Source organism: Ylistrum balloti, unplaced genomic scaffold (genome assembly GCF_031769215.1).
Source record: "Ylistrum balloti isolate Yb309-2 unplaced genomic scaffold, AGI_CSIRO_Ybal_v1 Utg371478, whole genome shotgun sequence".
In the NCBI taxonomy this organism is placed as follows: domain Eukaryota; kingdom Metazoa; phylum Mollusca; class Bivalvia; order Pectinida; family Pectinidae; genus Ylistrum; species Ylistrum balloti.
The window spans coordinates 63150-85253 of NW_026782768.1; the positions used below are offsets into that span (position 1 = coordinate 63150).

At 36.5% G+C, this 22104-nt stretch overlaps 1 protein-coding gene across 1 annotated transcript; it reads right to left on the reverse strand.

The window, feature by feature from the left end:
- Nucleotides 1–1965: 1965 nt before the first annotated feature.
- Nucleotides 1966–22023, reverse strand: LOC132562670 (RNA helicase Mov10l1-like). The gene is made up of 20 exons (XM_060227425.1): nucleotides 21899–22023; nucleotides 20933–21739; nucleotides 20220–20552; nucleotides 19706–19915; nucleotides 17591–17711; nucleotides 17239–17337; nucleotides 15463–15609; nucleotides 14918–15009; nucleotides 14415–14473; nucleotides 13814–14035; nucleotides 12475–12584; nucleotides 10919–10996; nucleotides 10406–10561; nucleotides 9833–9898; nucleotides 8172–8336; nucleotides 7886–8059; nucleotides 6478–6627; nucleotides 6230–6337; nucleotides 5812–5952; nucleotides 1966–4824 (listed from the first exon to the last, which is right to left on the reverse strand). Exons 2-20 carry the CDS (start codon nucleotides 21712–21714, stop codon nucleotides 4720–4722), a joined length of 3318 nt encoding a protein of 1105 aa, XP_060083408.1. The 5' UTR covers nucleotides 21715–21739; nucleotides 21899–22023; the 3' UTR covers nucleotides 1966–4719.
- Between the last annotated feature and the right edge of the window lie 81 nt (nucleotides 22024–22104).

Below are 22104 nucleotides of genomic sequence, written 5' to 3' on the forward strand. Positions count from 1 at the left end.
TGCAAACATATTGTAGATGCCATGTTGACGTCATCACCGGTGACAGCAAAGAATCTTTCCGAAACGTCGATATGGTCACTTTTGATGTGGTAATTGTCATGCTTTCTCAGAAACTTCTGACGTTGCTGCAAGAAATAGAATGTTGCTGTCTGAAAAACAGAAGACTTTTAGGGACTCGGCGGTCAGTTTTAGTCCAAACATTATCAAAACTGGTTGAATCAGATTCTGAAACCAGTGGCAAAGTCGTGACCGTACATTTCAACAAATCGCCAAAATTGCAAAATTTCAAAAACATTTTATCGGCGTCCAATTTCCACATTAGCGATGATTTCAAAATCTTGTTATTTAAAATTCATCATTCTAACCAAACCTTACCGAATGTTTCACGTGAGTGTTCAAAGATGATGAAGCAACTTCAAAACACGGACAAATTCAGTGAATTAAAATATCTTGTAAACTCTGTGGAACAGTTAGAAATGTCAACAGAGGAAGTCACTGCCTCCAAGATCAGATTGCAGAGTTTGAATGTAGATTCGGGCCTAGCGTCTTCAGTGTCACGCGTAAGCATAGCTGTTAACACACAATCGAGGTCTGATGAAAACACTGATGAACTCAGCAGTTGTTCTGTATGGTCGGATTCTGGAAGGAAACATCATGACAAAAACAGTCTTCATCACTCTAACGAATTATACTGTAGCAAAATCCCAGACTGTGCATACGATAGCAGTAGTCTGGCGACAATTGGAGAGTTCAGTGTTTGATTTTCGCAGAATGTGGAAAAACGGGATTAAGTATGGTAAAATTTCTCTCTCCAAGTACCCTCGTTGCAAGTGAATGTGCAAGAGAAAATATGCAGTCACACCTCAACAGAACAAGCTGGATGTGATTTGGCAATGAAAACTCGCTAGCTGCTTCTGATCCATGCTTTCACCACCTCTTAATCAAAACGATTTCCCGGTGAAAAAGGAATCAAGACATCGTGACGGAACCAGTTACATCACCCGAATGAAATTAAAACAAATTCCAACGGCTTTTTTTTTATGTCCGACGAAGATTTCTCTTAACATGAATGTTGACCTTTAGTCCGACAATTTTATTTAAAAAGAAAATAGGTAAAAATCTGAATATTGACATTAAATTATTCTGGTCTTGGTAACTCCCTACCTGCTTTAAGGGAAACGAATAACACAAGATATCCCCCAGTAAGTGTCTTTATATACACCATGTATCTATTCCGAGAATGCTTGGGAAACAGCCTGCTGGTAGACCGTAGTCATCAAAGTTTGTCGTAACTATCTGGACGGTTGGTTAGTTAAAAGTTTAATATCGGCGTTCACCATTGTACTTGTAAACAGTGTTAGGAAGAAGGTGTGACTTTCATTCACGCCTCTATGAGTCTAAGACACTGCCCATTCGATTCAGAAACTTTGTTATGCTGGGGTTTGGTCTCTGGAAAGAACTAGTGTATAGCATGATAACTCCAGGGTTCCATGATGGCAATCGTCCATGGCTCGACTTCGACATTCGGTGGATATGACCCCGCACGCTTAATTTGATTAATTTGAATAGTTGTACAGTTTAGAATAGAAATAATTTGATATAAAAGCTTATCAAATTTACAGAAGTATGTGGGTTGGAGTAAATGTTGCCATATACTATATCAGTAAAGATTTAAATTCTAATGAACCAAGAAAAACACTAATTAACCTGGTAACTTCAAAGTTATTATCATTTTAACATATTCACGTCTCCATTTCAAGAAGAAATAGGTGAACAAATCTATATACAACCCTTAAGACGTGTCTGAATATCTGTTTAATTCTGGGTAACCCCCTTTTTCAATAATTGAGAGATATTTCTTTCCATGCTCGGAAAATCCTGGTATACACCGCGATTTAGGAAAACTGAAGAAACACAGCATTAAAATCATAACAAACATTAGATATCTTTATTATTGTTGTCAACATAATTATTGCTCCATTCAAATGACATCATGAATCACAGTATATAGATAATAATGATAAAACGTGATGATACAATTAAAAAAAAAATACAGAAATGAGAATGTGTGACATATGCTTTAACGTCTAATACAAACTCACTTTTTTTCTTTATCACATTGTAATTCAGTACAGATCTAGCACCATGTTAATCTTTGACTCAAATTACCCAATTTTCACACCAATAACCTCTTAATTCCCATCCATCCATACACCATTTTGATCCCGGAGAATTGCTGCCCTCGTTTTTACTCTGTCAGTATGTGATGCTATAGCATTAAGCTTGAGAGCCGATGGGGGTAGAGAATGTCCAGACATGAAACATTTAGCTTCACAATAAGCTTCTAGGGACTTGCATTATGCTAGACGTCAAACAGAATTTCACCATCAAAACGATGCAACAATATCTCGATTTTTGTCATACACTCCATAAAATTCTGAAACTATTATGGGATATGTGCAAAGCAAAAAAATGGCAAAACAATTTAGCCCTGTGTGCTCTTTATACTAAAAAAGACTTAATGTAAAGAATATTATATTTAATTTCACAATCACAAATCTAACTGGAAAGAAATTTCACAATGGCCACGGTCTTTCATTTTCAGCCCCCAATGGCCGTCAATCATATCGCTACAGCATCTGAAAGAGTGAAACAAAGGGAAGTAACTCTGGAGATCAGAATGTGGTCATTCATAACATCATATGATTTTCTGTTTGTGATGCAATAATTTCTTTTCTTTATATACTAACCAACATCAACAAAATGTTTCACATGTGTACACTCCAATTATAGACTTGTTTTCAGGAGGATATGACGATTAATTAACCTGAGAAAGTTGAAATCCCCAAGGCCAATGTATTGATAAATCATTATATTAACCGGAAAACAGATTGATAACTGTTTTATCATATGACATTATTCACAACTTTTTTTTTACATTACAACGTGTTTATATCCTGTCATTGGATAAAGTGGATAGAAAGAAAAATTAGTGACTGATGGGAGAAAGAAAATGAGATGAATATGACAATAAAAAGTAAAAAATAAAAAGCAATGAATGATCTTATATTGATTAAATTTTTAAAAAAAAATGAGGCAAAGCCACGATTGGCCGAGTTGTGGGATGTGTGCAATGTTATATGGACAGTTAAGGGTGTCATCTTGGATTTTTCACGCCAGACTGTTGAAAATGACTAAGTTCTAAAGCCTTGAAAATCAAGAAGAAAAGTCCGGAATGAATCCTAAATTAATAGGTGCACATCTTCAACATATATTTAAACATCCTATAAAATTTGAAGCTTCTATGTCAAAAACTCTAGGAGTTGAATCTACAAAACTGGTACCCCTTTTCCCCGCCCGTTCGCCCGACATTCACTATACTATAACCTGGATTTGCACTATGTGCAACCCGGCCAATAAAACTTAACATTCACTAACATTTTGAGACTTGACAGTAGACAATGCTAATCAATTGATCAATTTTAGATAATAGAGACGTCTTATCATCATCATTGATTGATTTAATGGATTCATACATTTTGTCATTTTTTCAGCCAGGTGATAAGAATTAGAGTCAGCTTATCAGTAAAATGGGGAAATAACAAAATCGAGATTAACATAATTAATGCTAGAAATCCCAGAGAGATCTTGATCCCCACAACTGTTTGATCTTAATTCTTCTTTAAAGGTTGGATCTTTTTCTTTCTTTTCTCTTCCTTCCTCTGTCTGTTTTTTTTTTACGAAATTTGAACTTTCCTTTGAAGAAATATTGATAATAATCTGTAACTGCAAAATTCAGTCTGTCAGCCATTTTGTTCATCTGATCAGTCCGAAAATACAACAGGCATTACTCGGGACCAAGGGGAACCTACATATCAAATGTGACAGCGATCTATAGAGTACCTCTTAAGTAATAGTATTAAAAAAGCTCCTTGTAAAAATGCAATATGGGCATCTGTCAGGTATTTTGTTTTTCTGATCAGTCCCAAAATCAAACGGGCACAACTGAGGACCAAGGGAAACCTACATATGAAATTTGAGAGACATTTATCAAGTTCTTCTCAAGAAATAACAAAAATTGTTTACAGACACACAGACCTGTATGATGGGTTAAAAAGTTTGGTAAAATACTGATCTAACATGAAATTTAGATATTTCTCCACCCACTGAATATGTTATAGCAAAATCAAAAGAATCATGGTTTTTCACTGGATTTCTTGTTTTATAACTCTGAATATTTGCTTTGTAAAATTCTTTTGTCATTATCAAAAAAAGTAAGATATTTCTGGTTTTAAGCCATCTTGCCCACATATAACACAAAGAGGTCACAGATATTTCAGTTTTGAAGCCATCTTGCCCACATTATCCAAGGGTATAGAGTAGATTAAAATCTTATTAACAGAACTTTTTCATAGACATCTATTTAAATGTATGAATTATGTATTATACTATAATTTGTTGTTTTCTGGAACCTTTACATTTCAACTGTTATCAAAAAGATGTTTATTCAATGAGTGCAGTGGTTACCACATCTGTCCACATATACAGAGTGAAATAGTTTGTAAATATTCACAAAAAAATATCATACTCACAGAATCCGTATCATTTAGTTATTCCATCCGACATGTAACTGTAATGTTATAATAACTTGAGTACTAACCAGATTAAGAACACTATCATTCTCCTGACAAAACTTTGAAATTAAAATAAAACTTCAGTTCATGTCTCTTTCACCTGCTCCAGTTGTGAGAGGTCAGGAAGGTCACATCCTGTGTAGGCCTTGTTTTCTATGCAGTAATGTATTAGTGTTTGCCAATACTTATCCTGTAAAACGAAACCAAGCAGATTAATAACTATATGTAACTTTCTAACTACTCTGTCAACATTTAAACATGGTCGCAAAATTTCACCAAAAATAGTTGATGAAATCACCTTATTTGAACGTAAAAAGTGTGATTACAAGTGTGCAATATGATAAGTCAACAGTTGTAGAAGAAAAAAAAACCCAAATAAGTCAAATCAAGAAGCTAAAGGTTCAGGTCATCATCAAATGGTAGCCTCTCCTCCAAGCATCTTAAAATATCAGCACTCATGGACTTTTGCTTGTTGAGAAGAAGTCGTTTGTATATTTTAACATATTTGACCCCTGTGACCTTGAAAGTGGGTTGAGGTCATTCATTTGAATAAACTTGGTAGCCTTTCCTATCTCTCAACACACGTTATTGTAAGAGAACCAATTGATCACCACTGATAATCAGGATCCACTGGGCCTGTGAGACTTATATGTACCTGTGACAAAATACTTTCCTGCTGTTAGAGAATAAATGTATTTCGAATGAGACTTAGCTCAGAGAGAACAAATGTATTTCTAATAAAACCTACCTGTGAGAGACCAAGTGTATTGCCAATTGGTCTTACCTGTTCAGACTTACCTGTGAGAGAACAAACAGATTGCCAATATAACTTACCTGTGAGAGAACAAATGGATTGCCAATATAACTTACCTGTGAGAGAACAAACAGATTGCCAATATAACTTACCTGTGAGAGAACAAACAGATTGCCAATATAACTTACCTGTGAGAGAACAAACAGATTGCCAATATAACTTACCTGTGAGAGAACAAACAGATTGCCAATATAACTTACCTGTGAGAGAAGTTGCCTGGGCCTTCCAATTATTGAGAAGAAGTCGTTTGAATGAAAAGTTTACAGACGGCGCACGGCCAATATAACTTACCTGTGAGAGAACAAACAGATTGCCAATATAACTTACCTGTGAGAGAACAAACAGATTGCCAATATAACTTACCTGTGAGAGAACAAATGGATTGCCAATAATGATGAGGAGACATTGGGCCCTGGAGATGGCTACGTTGAACCTTTTTGGATTGCTCAAGAAACCAAGAGCATGCTTTATATCAAACCCTATGAGACGTTCATTGGATCGTACCTTCAAAAAAGAGAACTACTTTGATTGGAGAATTTGGAGAAAGCTCACCTTGTAATATATTCATATTTAGGAGATACTGATTATTGAGAATTATTAACATCGTTTATTTTTTAAAGAGAAAATTAAAAAATGTGTAAGAGCCCTTTTACATTTAGCTCCTGCATTCCCTAGTAAAGTGAAGACATGAATCAGTGACAGGGTACAGACATTGGTGAGAGTCCCCTCTACTCACCAACAGATACAAATCTTTCAGTTTATATCCACTTTAAATACTGACCGTTGATATGATGATGACCCTTCTCTCCTGACCTTGGAATTCCTCCACTGACCCAACCTTGACCATATCCATCCCAAGTTTGTCAATCAGCAGGCGAATTTTCTCCACCTAAAAAACAAATTTTATGTAGATTTAATCATTCTTATATACAATGATTCAGTCGATATTCAGTTACAACTTCAATGAATCCAGATCTTGTTAAACATTTAGAACAACAGATTAAACATTTTTGGTTCTATGTGGTTTACCTGTTTCCTATATGGAGTTATCACTCCCACATCTCCGGTAACCACACAATGTGTTTCATCTCGCATCAGTCCCTGTAGGTACTTTACCACCTGTACAGTTTCTGCTGGATTGAACCATGATGGACTATCTCCTTCTCGAGTATCCTCACCCTAGAAACATGTTGTCTCAAATTAACTATTACTTTGGCTTTTTTTAGAATCATTTTAAACTTTGATTCTGCAATTAAATTGACCAATGCTTTTTTTTTTAATTTGAAATACATGTCGCTTTGGTAACATTGATTTTCCTAATCTATCTTATGTTTTCAACTTTCCTAAGGAATGGGTGTTGTGTCTGACATTTTTTCTTTTTCAACATTCCTCTCTATTTCACACATTAATTTTTCAGGTAAAGTTGAGCTATGACTCCTGTAAAGGTTAATTGTGTCAGCTGACCAAATTTAGGAGCAAAACAAACAGACAGTGATCAAATAGACAATTGTAACACAGACAGTGGTAAAAACAGACAGTGGTAAAACAGTCAGTGGTAAAAACAGACAGTGATAAAACAGACAGTGGTAAAAACAGACAGTGGTAAAAACAGACAGTGGTAAAACAGACAATTTAATACAGACAGTGGTAAAACAGACAGTGGTAAAATAGACAGTGGTAAAACAGACAGTGGTAAAATAGACAGTGGTAAAACAGACAGTGGTAAAAACAGACAGTGGTAAAACAGACAGTGGTAAAAACAGACAGTGGTAAAATAGACAGTGGTAAAACAGACAGTGGTAAAATAGACAGTGGTAAAACAGACAGTGGTAAAACAGACAGTGGTAAAATAGACAGTGGTAAAACAGACAGTGGTAAAAACAGACAGTGGTAAAACAGACAGTGGTAAAAACAGACAGTGGTAAAATAGACAGTGGTAAAACAGACAGTGGTAAAATAGACAGTGGTAAAACAGACAGTGGTAAAACAGACAGTGGTAATACAGACAGTGGTAAAATAGACAGTGGTAAAACAGACCGTGGTAAAACAGACAGTGGTAAAACAGACAGTGGTAAAAACAGACAGTGGTAAAAACAGACAGTGGTAAAATAGACAGTGGTAAAACAGACAGTGGTAATACAGACAGTGGTAAAATAGACAGTGGTAAAACAGACAGTGGTAAAATAGACAGTGGTAAAACAGACAGTGGTAAAACAGACAGTTGTAATACAAACAGTGGTAAAAACAGACAGTGGTAAAATAGACAGTGGTAAAACAGACAGTGGTAAAAACTGCAATTGAAATACAGACAGTGGTAAAAATAGACAGTGGTAAAAACAGACAGTGGTAAAAAAGACAGTGGTAAAAACAGACAGTGGTAAAAACAGACACTGGTAAAACATACAGTGGTAAAACATACAAATGGAATGGAACCTACCCTTATCCCATGGAAGAGGACTGGAAAATCTTTGTTGGTCAGCATGTGCCAATCACACAAGGCATGTGTGACCTGTTTGTCAGCTTTTTCCCTTAGTTCATCATGATAAAACAGTTGTGATGACAATGATAGAATAGCTGAGTGAGAACGATAGTTGTCCACTAATTTTGTCACCTAGAGAGAAAAAGAAAACTTATTTCAGTGTAGAAGAACATTCCACCTATACCATGAACACTGGATGGTGTGATCATATAGTGTGTTAATGAATCTGATTAGGAGTAATTACCAGGAGAGGGTCATAACAGCCATGGTCAGCAAACATGCTTTCATTTCTTTGATACAATGGTGAATTTATCAGCCTTTCAAGAAAGGAGAGCTCCAGACCATATTTCCGTGAATGTTTGGATCGTAAAACCGGTCCAAGTTGCATAGGGTCTCCCGCCAGTACAATCTACAAGGAAAGATGACATCATCAATAATGGTGAATCAGAAGATATATAAAGGTAGATACAGGCAGCCATGTTACAACAGACAGAGGTCAATTAAGGCCTCCCTAACTGTTTCACCTACAACTCAATGAAAAATTACAGAGTGAACTTTGGTTTGCATCAGTTAAGCACTTTTAAACCTGAAAAATAATCAAACCTGAGTGAGCACAATCATCCATCACCATGGTAACAGATTTTCACTATTGAATCAGTTGTCCCCCAATTTCCCAAAAATCTTAAAATTTCAACCAATCAGCAGACTCACATGTGTTGTCATAGAAAACCTATGAAACAAATTTTGATAAAATCTAAATGATTCCAGAGTTACCAATTTTTTCTACAATGAACAGTGACCAACCAGTAACTACAAGTGTTAAAGCAACAATATTTTTCAGATAAGAATGGTGTTGGGCATGTACATTTGTATGGGAGAAACTTGAAGAAATACTGTAGAAATGAAAGAGTTGACAGAAAAAACAGATGGCTCTATGGCTACTATAAGGAACCTTCTTTTTATGCGGCACATTTATAATCATAAATTGCTAACAGCACAATTTGTAAAACAAATGTTATTACTCTGTATTATAACTCTCCATAGAAGCATGCTGTAAATAGATATGGCCGTTATTTATCATGAATATTTGACTCCGCACCACAGAACAAATCTCTTCCCTTACGGAGAAAGCATAGATCAAATTAAAGCCAATCTACCCAAGCAACGATCAATCACCAAGGAATCTAAGACATACAATAAAAAGAATTTACCTAAAGAGTTTCCTCCGGCCACCATCCTGTACAGAATCATAAATACACCATGCACATTACTTACCTGACCATCTGTTCCGGCCACCATCCTGTACAGAATCATAAATACACCATGCACATTACTTACCTGACCATCTGCTCCGGCCACCATCCTGTACAGAATCATAAATACACCATGCACATTACTTACCTGACCATCTGCTCCGGCCACCATCCTGTACGGAATCATAAATACACCATGCACATTACTTACCTGACCATCTGCTCCGGCCACCATCCTGTACGGAATCATAAATACACCATGCACATTACTTACCTGACCATCTGCTCCGGCCACCATCCTGTACAGAATCATAAATACACCATGCACATTACTTACCTGACCATCTGCTCCGGCCACCATCCTGTACAGAATCATAAATACACCATGCACATTACTTACCTGACCATCTGCTCCGGCCACCATCCTGTACAGAATCATAAATACACCATGCACATTACTTACCTGACCATCTGCTCCGGCCACCATCCTGTACGGAATCATAAATACACCATGCACATTACTTACCTGACCATCTGTTCCGGCTACCATCCTGTACAGAATCATAAATACACCATGCACATTACTTACCTGACCATCTGTTCCGGCCACCATCCTGTACAGAATCATAAATACACCATGCACATTACTTACCTGACCATCTGTTCCGGCCACCATCCCACAGGGTATCAAACATTCTGGTTCTGTCGCTTGGCCTGACTAATAAGTAAGAAATTTTTAATTAAATTTACAGCTAATGAATGACTTATATTTGCTTTGAACATTAACACAGGTCAGAGTGATCTATATCAAAAAAGTCTTCCTCTCAGTTAACTACAGGTCAGCAACTAAGCTTACAGATATTTGTACCCTAGGATTTGTCAAAGATTCCCTTGTTCTGTAATTGCCAGTAAAATATACCTATAAAGTTATGTTTTGAAAAATCTGAAAGACAAAAACAGTTTAGCTTATTGAAAGAGTTTTTTTTAACGGAATCTTCTATGTAGACAGAGTAAATAGCATTAAAATGAAAAATGGCAGAAGCATGCAATAAGATCCCATTTTACACTGACTGATCTATATAACAAGTCCCTCAAGGAAAGTGACACAAAACTTTCATGTTCAATCAAGGAATCATGAATTCTCCTTGGTGAAAGATACCTGTGTTGCCTATACATCATTCAACCACTCATTAACATCGACCTTAAATGTCACTAACCAACTAACCTCATCTACAAATACATGGGAGAAGTGACCAGCCTTGATCCCGAGGGTGTAGAGAATTCCAGCGGAAGCACAAGTACAAACCACCACACGGTAGTGACTGGCAAGGTCAAGATTATCACCATAGCAACAATATGGCTTCACGCAATCTGGAACAGTCTGGAAGTGACATTAACACAAAAACAACTATAATGTCATATTTGTCCTATCTATAATCTACTGATAGCTTTTTCAAGACAATCAGTCATTTTCCTAGTAAACCTTCTTTTTGATATTACAAGTTTTTAAAAGTATAAACCCCATGTTTTAAATCAGTGCCACACAACTGAAGACCAGAAAATCAGGACAAATACATCTCTTAACATCACAAAGGTGTTTAAAGTGACACAAATGAGTTCTGTAAGTGGTTATGTTTAATATCTCGTCACACTATTTTTGACCTTAGGGTCCATGGGATTACAGTACATCCGAAAAAAAATTGGTCTATTCCTTACCAACTTGTAAAAATGTACTAACCTCCATGTTTCTCTGGGCAGCGTTTAATCGCACCATATCAGATGTTTTTACTTGTCCACTATCATGTATCCTCTCTGCCTGGCAACACAAGACATTCACTGTTTCCAGCATTATATAAATACAAAATTTTTCTTGTTAGATCACATTTATTTACAGTTGTGGGATCATACAATGTTACAGACGATGTACACAGACAATGTACACACAATGTATGTACACAGACCATGTCCACACAATGTATGTACACAGATGATGCACACACAATGTATGTACACAAATGATGTACACACGATATATGTACACTGATGATGTACACACGAAAGATGTACACTGATGATGTACACAGACGATGTACACAGATGATGTACACAGACGATGTACACAGATGATGTACACAGACGATGTACACAGATGATGTACACAGACGATGTACTCAGACAATGTACTCAGACAATGTACACAGACGATGTAAACAGATGATGTACACAGACAATATCCATATGATATATGTACAATGTGCGTACAATGTTCTCAGTGCATTGTGTATTACCACAACTGTACATTATTCTTTAATTAGAGCAAACTAGTTTCAATATGAACAATATCTTCTTTAAAACAAATGTGCACTGGACACAAAAAAAGATAGTACAAATGAAACATAAACCATAGCTTTATTTAAATTCCTTAACGACATGAATCAGGTAGTGGGTAGGACAATATTCTCACCATCAACATGAAGCAATCATTTAATTTATATTAAAAAGTTATTCTCCTTAAAAGATATCATCTTAATTATAATAGTTTAATAAAAAAAAATCTATATCTAACTTTACTATAACGCTGCTATTTTATTTTCGTCTGAAGACTCATGTTTTGAACTGTGATTCATATTGATTTTAATATTGTGATAACTTAGCAGCAAAATGTGTCAAATTAATTCCGCCTCTTTCATGATTTCTTACAGATTGTGTGTATCTTGTATGTATGTAGAGTAATAGAAGATTTATATTGAGTGTGAAATATCATTTTCATGTTTTGCTTCGAGACTCTGCCATCGCCTGCATTCTCTTTTACAAGTACTTAAAGGACTCCCACAACTTAATCAGCCAATCAGCAAATGGGATTCTGTTTTACCCAGTTAAAGTTCGTACCTAAATTGAGATTTGGTCAAAAATCTGCAAAGTCAAATTCATAATTTATAACACAAGAAAGAAATCTGCATTGATTGGGCTTCAAGAAAATGTGTAATTTTAACACATTTCAATGTATCTGAGTTGGATTTAGACAGGTGTAAAATATCTGGGCTTTTCCCTAAGAGGATAGGTAGTTTCACCTGTAAACTTTCGAATGCTGACTTCTGGAGGTGATGGCAGTCCATAATGCCATTTAACCTACTAAATTATGGCATATATAGCCTTTGACAGGTATATTTCTATGAATATAGATAGTTGTGACCTGTGTTGAACTATTAATGCTATGTGCTTAAATGCTATGTAATGAGATACAGTGGTTGATTTAGTTGAGTGAGATACACTTTGACACCATAAGGTTCTTACTATAAGGTCTGCAGCACTGTTGGAAGGGGTACAGGCCAGGATCCGACTTGAAGACATCTTCTTCAGAATCTGAATTATGGCTTCCACTACTGTCATGGTTTTTCCAGTCCCTGAGAGACAAGAATATCAATATTCATGATTTGATATCGGACCTAACTTTAAACCACAATGTAGGTCGAGAGTGAAAACAACACAAACAGCTCCTCCCCAATTCACAATTTATTCTTATAGCAAGTTGTTGACATGTTTGGGAACCAACTTAGATACGTGTTCGTGTTGTCTTCACTCTCGACCTACATTCTACCCTTGTTCAGGTTCTCGACCTACATTCTACCCTTGTTCAGGCTCTCGACCTACATTCTACCCTTGTTCAGGCTCTCGACCTACATTCTACCCTTGTTCAGGGAGGACTCGGTATACACTTGTATCCACGGCAGTTCCCGGAATAATTTACTGAATATCATCGATTGTGGGATGTTGTGCTTCCACCTTCCGGTGTTTAAATCACAATGCATCAGGGAAATGTCCTAAAAATATTTAATCAAAATAATACAACACTACTTATTTTATAATAAGTATTGTACTTTTAATCTGTGATTACTCCTCAGAATTTTATGAGTACAAAACTCACTAAATGAAAACGTAATTACCATGACAACAGAGTATAAACTGGGTCACTTTAAATAATTGATCAGATATGGAAATCTCCAGTTGGAGAAAATTCTGATAAACTAACATCCTGTTAAATTCATGAGTGTTGAGGTTTATTTTCTAGACTTCAGGAGGATATCTAGTGGTATACAGACTTCAGGAGGATATCTAGTGGTATACAGACTTCAGGAGGATATCTAGTGGTATACAGACTTCAGGAGGATATCTAGTGGTATACAGACTTCAGGAGGATATCTAGTGGTATACAGACTTCAGGAGGATATCTAGTGGTATACAGACTTCAGGAGGATATCTAGTGGTATACAGACTTCAGGAGGATATCTAGTGGTATACAGACTTCAGGAGGATATCTAGTGGTGGTATACAGACTTCAGGAGGATATCTAGTGGTATACAGACTTCAGGAGGATATCTAGTGGTATACAGACTTCAGGAGGATATCTAGTGGTATACAGACTTCAGGAGGATATCTAGTGGTATACAGAGGTTCCTTAAAAGCAGTAAACAATTAAAAAATTTAAAAGAAGATCACCAACTCGTACAACCAGGTAGGCCCACCTTGCTTCAAGGTTTCTGCTTTTCTTTTTCATGTGTGAATTGTTCCCGAATTTTTTTGGTTTTATACAGTGGATGACATACATTTTTTTTATTCTGCTGAGTTTCCTTACCTGGAGGTCCAAAGAGAATGTAGGGTAGGGGGCGACACTGTCCCTGTAAGATGCGAGTTACAGCAGCCTTCTGCTGAGCATTAAGATCTGTGTTGTAGTAGGTCAATGACTGCACTTTGTGAGATGTATGTTTTTGTGAGTTGAGAGGAACTACATCTGCTCTGCTTTTCTTTGAGGTCAGCATGCGGGACAACTTTGGCAACAGCATGCTGGGAAACAGCACTACAAATCAAACTGACTGGTAAGTCAGAGTATATATTTATCAAATTCTAACAAAGTTACTGCCCGTAACAATCTAGAAAATCTAATGGAAGGTCAAGATATAACATGTACACGACGATAAGAGTCAAAATAACAGTACTACATTGAGATAAGAGGCCCATAGGGCCTGTATCGCTCATCTGGTGAAGATTGCTGAAACTGATTAACTTAAACTAAAGGAAAAGTATTTGAAACACTAATATTCCTTCCAGCCAGGTGAGCTAAAAATCAAGACGCTGTAAACTTAAACATCACACAGCTTTTATTAGTGATTTCAGAAGCTCAAGATTTACAAATTGAATGCCAAGACTTAAGAAACATGAATAAGTCCTCCACTCACCGTTTTCACCCAAATTAACAGCAAAGTTTATCGCCTGATGGCATCGTCTCAGAGGTGTCCTAGTGATACAACAAAGGACTGATGACGAGTTATTTATATGGGAAATGAATCAGGTTTTCATATCTATAACTACCATGTATATCAATATACTAGTATTCCATGTGTGGTCAGGTGGCACAGTGGTGACACACTTGTCTTTCACCTCAACATCCTGGGTTCCATTCCCAGAACGAATGTGAAAAGGTAAAGGGTCACAATTCAAATCATGTGAGTTTTCCTTGCATAATCTATAAGACCCCTCATGAGCTTACATCCAGGCCACCAAGAGTGATAAGTTGAAGTTGAAATAGCTTGTTTCACAATTGTTGTAAAAAAATCAAATTTATATTTGTATACCAAGATACTAGTTGGTGCAGCATCACCAGATTCAGTGTAAGATATCATCTTTATTATTCTGTCAGGAGATCCTTTCGAGTAAAATAAGAAATTATGAGATGTTTTACCTGTTGAAGGTGAAGACGACATTGAAATCCTTGCCGTTATTTGTCAGGTGGAAGTCTTGATTGAATTTTAACAGCACATCTTCACTCATCAGCTGAATCCACAAACATAACAGAAAATTAATGTCTACGAAAAGAAATGTCCATGAAAATTTATGATTTTTGCAGGAAAAACCTCTTATAGGCACTTTGAGATCAATTTTTGACATCCATTCAAGTTATCTTGTAGCAAACTAGATTTCTGGTTTTACATCAGTGACCTTAACCTTCTAATATGATTTTTTTTTGACATTTTAATATAAAACTATTTGTCCTTTATATTTTCAAGTAACATATGGACACAAAAGCCCTTTATCAAGTCTTGATTTGATTAAACAGCAAAAGACATGATTCTATTATCAGGAAAATTATATTGTAGGTGTTTAAACAAGATTAATTCTTCATTTTTAATTCAAATGTAATCTTCAAAAGCCTTTTCAAGCAGGAAAACCCATCAAGATTTATACATTGATAAAAGGAGTGTAGAAACCAGGGAGGATTTATCACACCTCATGAACATATCCTTCATAAGCTGGTCCAATCGAGTCCCCAGGCTCTGTGACGATAATCTTGTCTCCAATCAGGACCGAAGGACGACCTTCAGCCAGACCAGGTACCTTCAGCGCCAGAAACTCACGCATTGGACGGAAGTTAACCTGTAACATATGTTATATATTTGAATACAATTGCTCTGAAACAACGAAAACATTAATTATGAAATATTATACAACAAGATTTGACCTCCTTCCAGTTTCCTATATAGTCAAAGTATTGGCTTGATGAGTAGGCAGCTCTTTTCTAGAGCCCTGAAAACAAAAATTTCACATTTAGAATATCAGTAATTATCATGCATTATAAGCCCAAAGACCAACATACAGAGTCAAAGGGTGGGCTTATTACAGGACAAAAGTCCTGGGGCTGAAATACATGTACAAATTCTGACTAAAAGTCAGGGAGTGGGCTTATTACAGGACAAAAGTCCTGGGGCTGAAATACATGTACAAATTCTGACTAAAAGTCAGGGAGTGGGCTTATTACAGGACAAAAGTCCTGGGGCTGAAATACATGTACAAATTCTGACTAAAAGTCAGGGAGTGGGCTTATTACAGGACAAAAGTCCTGGGGCTGAAATACATGTACAAATTCTGACTAAAAGTCAGGGAGTGGGCTTATTACAGGACAAAAGTCTTGGGGCTGAAATACATGTACAAATTCTGACTAAAAGTCAGGGAGTGGGCTTATTACAGGACAAAAGTCCTGGGGCTGAAATACATGTACAAATTCTGACTAAAAGTCAGGGAGTGGGCTTATTACAGGATAAAAGTCCTGGGGCTGAAATACATGTACAAATTCTGACTAAAAGTCAGGGAGTGGGCTTATTACAGGACAAAAGTCTTGGGGCTGAAATACATGTACAAATTCTGACTAAAAGTCAGGGAGTGGGCTTATTACAGGACAAAAGTCCTGGGGCTGAAATACATGTACAAATTCTGACTAAAAGTCAGGGAGTGGGCTTATTACAGGACAAAAGTCCTGGGGCTGAAATACATGTACAAATTCTGACTAAAAGTCAGGGAGTGGGCTTATTACAGGACAAAAGTCCTGGGGCTGAAATACATGTACAAATTCTGACTAAAAGTCAGGGAGTGGGCTTATTACAGGACAAAAAGCCATGGGACCAACACACTCTGAATCAAAGTTAGGGTGTGAGTTTACTTAAATACTGTGGACCTTCAATAATCCAGATAATACAATTCTATCCCGATTGAAAGTTTTACAGCCTTATAGCATCAGGTGTACCTGTATATACAGTATATTGGTTTATGGAGGTTTAGTAATAAATATAAATATAAACTTTATTTGTTTTACAACAATTGCGAAACAAGTTATTTAAACTTATACTAATCACTCTTGTTGGCCCGGATGTAAGCGCGCGAGGGGCCTTATTGTGGGAGGAAACCGGAGTACCCGGGGAAAACCCACGCGGTCGGACAGGTGACCCCCTTACCTTTTCACGTCCGTTCCGGGAATCGAACCCCGGTCGGCTAGGTGAAAGGCGAGTGCGTTAACACTGCGCCACCCGACCACCCTAAACCCCAGGTTTAGTAATAGATATATGGTCCTTATATAGATACATCATTTGTCTATCTGTGAAATATATAAATATTCTTGTAGATAATTATTTATTTTCAATATATTTTCTTGTTATTTGATTCCACTTCATATTCAATAACTTTGGTTAAAGCGAAATTGATTTCATTAAGAACATTTTAATTATGGAATACCCTTTCCAGGTCAAACTCTCTGATGTCGATGTCCATCTGAATCTCCTCCAAATGCAGCAGAGCTTGGAATCTTGCAGTATAGTTCTCATATACCAGGTCCTGTACCACGTAAAGAAAAAGAAAAAAAATTGCAAGAATGGAGATTTACAGAAACATTTCAATGAAATACAACTTGGAAACTGTAATAAGATTAGAAATAAAGTGCCATGAAAACTTCAATTTATCTCAAATAACATCAAGCTATTAAAATTCTACGGGTCAAAATAAATATTTCTTAATTAAGGATATATGTGCCCTATAATCTTATCTGCCATGACTTCCTGAAGAGCTCTCTTTACATAAGCTTTATTACCTGTTCTATAACTGGAGCCACGTCCTCCACATCCTCGCCTTCAAGGATACAGTCTTGTAGTCTTTCTGGAACTGGAAACATCGGCAGACGACAGGGAAGATATAACTTACGCCATCCCATCCTATCAAGAAATCCACAGTATATAAAAAATAAGAAGCAAGGTACACCAGTCATTAAAGCATGAGACATATAGAATAGAACTTCTTATAACAAAATCAGTTGAAGGTTTGAGTGTGATGTTCCTATGTCTACATGGTCGCCTTCATCTTATAACACAACCAGTAGGAGATTAGAGTGTGACGTTCCTATGTCTACATGGTCGCCTTCATCTTATAACACAACCAGTAGAAGATTAGAGTGTGACGTTCCTATGTCTCCACAGCCACCTTCATCTTATAACACAACCAGTAGAAGATTAGAGTGTGACGACGACTACATGGTCGCCTTCATCTTATATTACAACCAGTAGAAGATTAGAGTGTGACGATGACTACATGGTCGCCTTCATCTTATAACACAACCAGTAGAAGATTAGAGTGTGATGATGACTACACGGTCACCTTCATCTTATAACACAACCAGTAGAAGATTAGAGTGTGACGATGACTACATGGTCGCCTTCATCTTATAACACAACCAGTAGAAGATTTGAGTGTGACGATGACTACATGGTCGCCTTCATCTTATAACACAACCAGTAGAAGATTAGAGTGTGACGATGACTACATGGTCGCCTTCATCTTATAACACAACCAGTAGAAGATTAGAGTGTGACGATGACTACATGGTCGCCTTCATCTTATAACACAACCAGTAGAAGATTAGAGTGTGACGATGACTACATGGTCGCCTTCATCTTATAACACAACCAGTAGAAGATTAGAGTGTGACAATTCTAAGACTACATGGTCGCCTTCATCTTATAACACAACCAGTAGAAGATTAGAGTGTGACGATGACTACATGGTCGCCTTCATCTTATAACACAACCATTAGAAGATTTGAGTGTGACGATGACTACATTGTTGCCTTCATCAGACAAATATGCCCAGTTAGATGTGTACTAGCACTGATGAACACAGTATTCGAGATGGTAAGGAATCAACTATTTTGGAATAATCTCAGTATGCTTTGTGGAATGATCTTTAAGTGCAGATTAATTGATCTAGGACTGGGAAAGTTTTCATGTTACCATCTTGTGTGTTTTTCGGTCTGTAATCTGTTTACTTTCTCATCACACTTTTTTCGGCATTAGTGCACATAAGATTATGTTACAGCCGAAATGTTGGCCGATTGTGTACCATCTTGTATGTCAGTGCTAGTACCCTTCATATTTGTCATTTGTCTGATAAACATAACCATATAGCTAGTCATCGTAACATTACACTCAAATCTTCCACTGGTTGTGTTATAAGGACTTTTATTCTATTGACATTACTCATCTGAAGGAAATATTCCAAAATAAGCAGGTAGACATTAAAAAAAAAAGATTGAAACTAAAAGAAATTCATTGAGCCCTCTTATTGGATTTGCACGAAAGGAGTTTTAATTTTGGTGAATTTTGCAATGATGTACTTTGTCAGAACATGATCTTTATGTATTTTGGGAATGGGGCCCATGGTTTTGACTGTAGGGTTGACTGAATGTAAATCAACAATGAACCAAATTAATCAGGTCACCTAAATAAACTCACAAACTGAAACAAACTGAATGAATATGTAGTAGAGAGAAGAGAAAATGAGAAGTCTGTTTGTACAGGGACATAAGGGTTTTACCTAAACACCCTTATATCCATCAAGCGTATTTGATTCTACTATATTTGTGTATTTAGAGGAAATTTCGTATTATTTGAAAAGTGCTTTTGACTTTGAACTAAAATTCATCAGAAATATAGTATCTCATCGTGCAGTAATGTTAGATAATTTGATTTATATTGAATTTAAATATCTCAATTGATTTTTTTTTTTTTTTGCTAAAAGGCGATTTTATTCTTGTTATATCTGGAATGAAAAAGATTAGTATGACTTTATGCCATTTCTGAAGAAATGTGTAGTTATCTTGTTATCATAAGCTTATTCTCACAAAGTTATCACAGTAGAATACTTATGTGTATACCTGGAAGGTTTTTCTCCGGGGACAGTCCAGCCTGTTGGTGTACTAACTGACCTTCGATACCTAGACAATGCATTTCTGTTCTGCTGTTGGTATTGTGGGCCAGAAGCCACCAGGTTACTGTAAGCATCCTGTATATTAGCTGTGATGTAGCGACCGATTCGAAAGTCCTTAAATGTGACGACAAAAAGCTGTTTCTCCAGGCCAACCGATCTTAAAAACAAACAATTTACATTTGCAATGTTTTTGACAGCTGAATTCATTTATGTTACGTGGAAATAATATTTATTTTTCTTTTTGATTTTCAGCCTAAATTTTTGGGATATCTCACTCAAGCATGGCAACGCTTGCTGATATTGGTATTTGACAGCATACCACATAGAAGATTGTCATATAATAAAGAACTTATTGCACCAGTTAATAATTTTTGTACAAAACATAATTCTTTTATTTCTTCGCCAAAAAATGTTGATGCAGCATTTTCATTACATTCACATTTTACTTATTGGCATCATACCTAGGCTCCAGGACTATATTTATATAGAGTGAGGCTGCTGGGTACAGAGTTATGTCCCCTGTTGCAGGCTGGTTTCCTGCAGCCATTCTGGCACCATGTTCCTGCAGTAACTTCACACTCTCCACTCGTAATTGTGTTGCCTCCGCTGGAAAGTGGCATCTCTGAAATAACTGGGGTGATTTCCCCTTATTTTCAATCCATATCAACATTTTCTTTGTTTCCCCAATTTTTATATCTCCATAGTCATTTTTCATGGAAACCACTATTCCATTTTTGTCTCGCTGCAAGTCCTCAAGGAAAGATGACTTTGTAGGACTAACTAGAAATTTAGCACTGAAAAATACAGTCATATAATGTTTATATTTTGTAAAAAGTAATTCATGGTCTACTATTGTCAATCAGATTCTGGAAAAAATATATTTTGTATCAAATAGCTAAACAAAAAAAATCACATTACTGAAATACTCTAACTCACAGAGTTTTTTTCAATGCATGATATTAATTGAAGGTATGTAACTTTTAGACTTAAATGTCAGATGAAACTATCTTAAATTTTGAATGACTTGAATTTTCAATTATCTTGTTACTTTGCAATGAATTGTATATTTTGACCAGTATAAAATGACACATTTCTAACCTCTAAAAACAATCCCAGCATCGATATGGGGAGACAAGCTGTGATATTAACTTCAGACACTTTAATTTACACATACCTGGGAGTATAAGATGTTGTTATCGGCTCTACCCTGACAGCACGCCAACTGTTTTTTCCCTGGGCACTCTCTATGGCAACAACCTTGACCTTGTCCCACTGTTGAGGGTGCCACTCTTCTTTACATACACAATAGTTGAAGAAGATTTCTCCGTCAATGTATCCATGGTTCTGTAATGCTCCAGTGACTTTGCCTTCTCTTTCCTCTACACGTAAAGGTTTGACATTCCGACCTTCAATTTGGCCTGTATTGGTTTTTGTAATGTCCACTGTGACATAATCTCCATTACAAGGACAGAAATGATCTTCCCTAACATCACTTTGCTGGAAAGTGAAATGAATATAACCATTAATGAACCCTTCTGTACCTTTAAAATTGGTTACAACACCAACAACTGCATCAGGTTCTGAGAGATCCTCAACAACATCATCTCCATCTTCATCCCAAAAATCATTACAAAGAATCACTTGTTCTGCATGCCAGCCTCCATCTGAGTGTTGTTGCTTGGCAACCCCTGTCACATTATCACCTACTACTGGATATTTATCACCCTGTACTGCATCAAAAGAAAAGTAAATTTCTTTGTCTATCAGGCCGTGGGTATTATAAAGGTGTGTCACTTTTCCATCAATACTTTTGGTCTGGGCAGAAGAATTTGATATACTTTTATTTTTCTCAGCGTCATTTCCGGTTTTTGGAGAAGCAACAATATTTACATTATGGCTATATTCTTCCTCTTCTGTCCAAAAGTAGCTCACAACTTTACCTAGCACACTGAACATCACATTTGTGTGGTATTAACACCATCTGAAAATTTTACAGAAATGCATACAATCAGTAAATGTTCACTGTGATAGCCAACATGTTGGACACTCTTACTGTCAAATGAAGCTATGATCAGTGATTAATTATGATATTTTTTATTAACTTTACATTCAATATTTACGGAGGAGGAAAACAACAAACCTGCAAAAGGTAACTTTAACAGTCTGTGGGGACGGACTTGTATGTAATATCCTTGATTTTGTTGACGCTTCCCTAACTAAGTCAAGCACTTGAAATTATTGCATTGAAACATACGGTTGTCTAAGTTCAGGAAAATGAAAACACTTTTTCAGTTATTACGGACGAACTGTCAGCGGCTAGCAGATTGTTTCCACATGCCTTCTCGA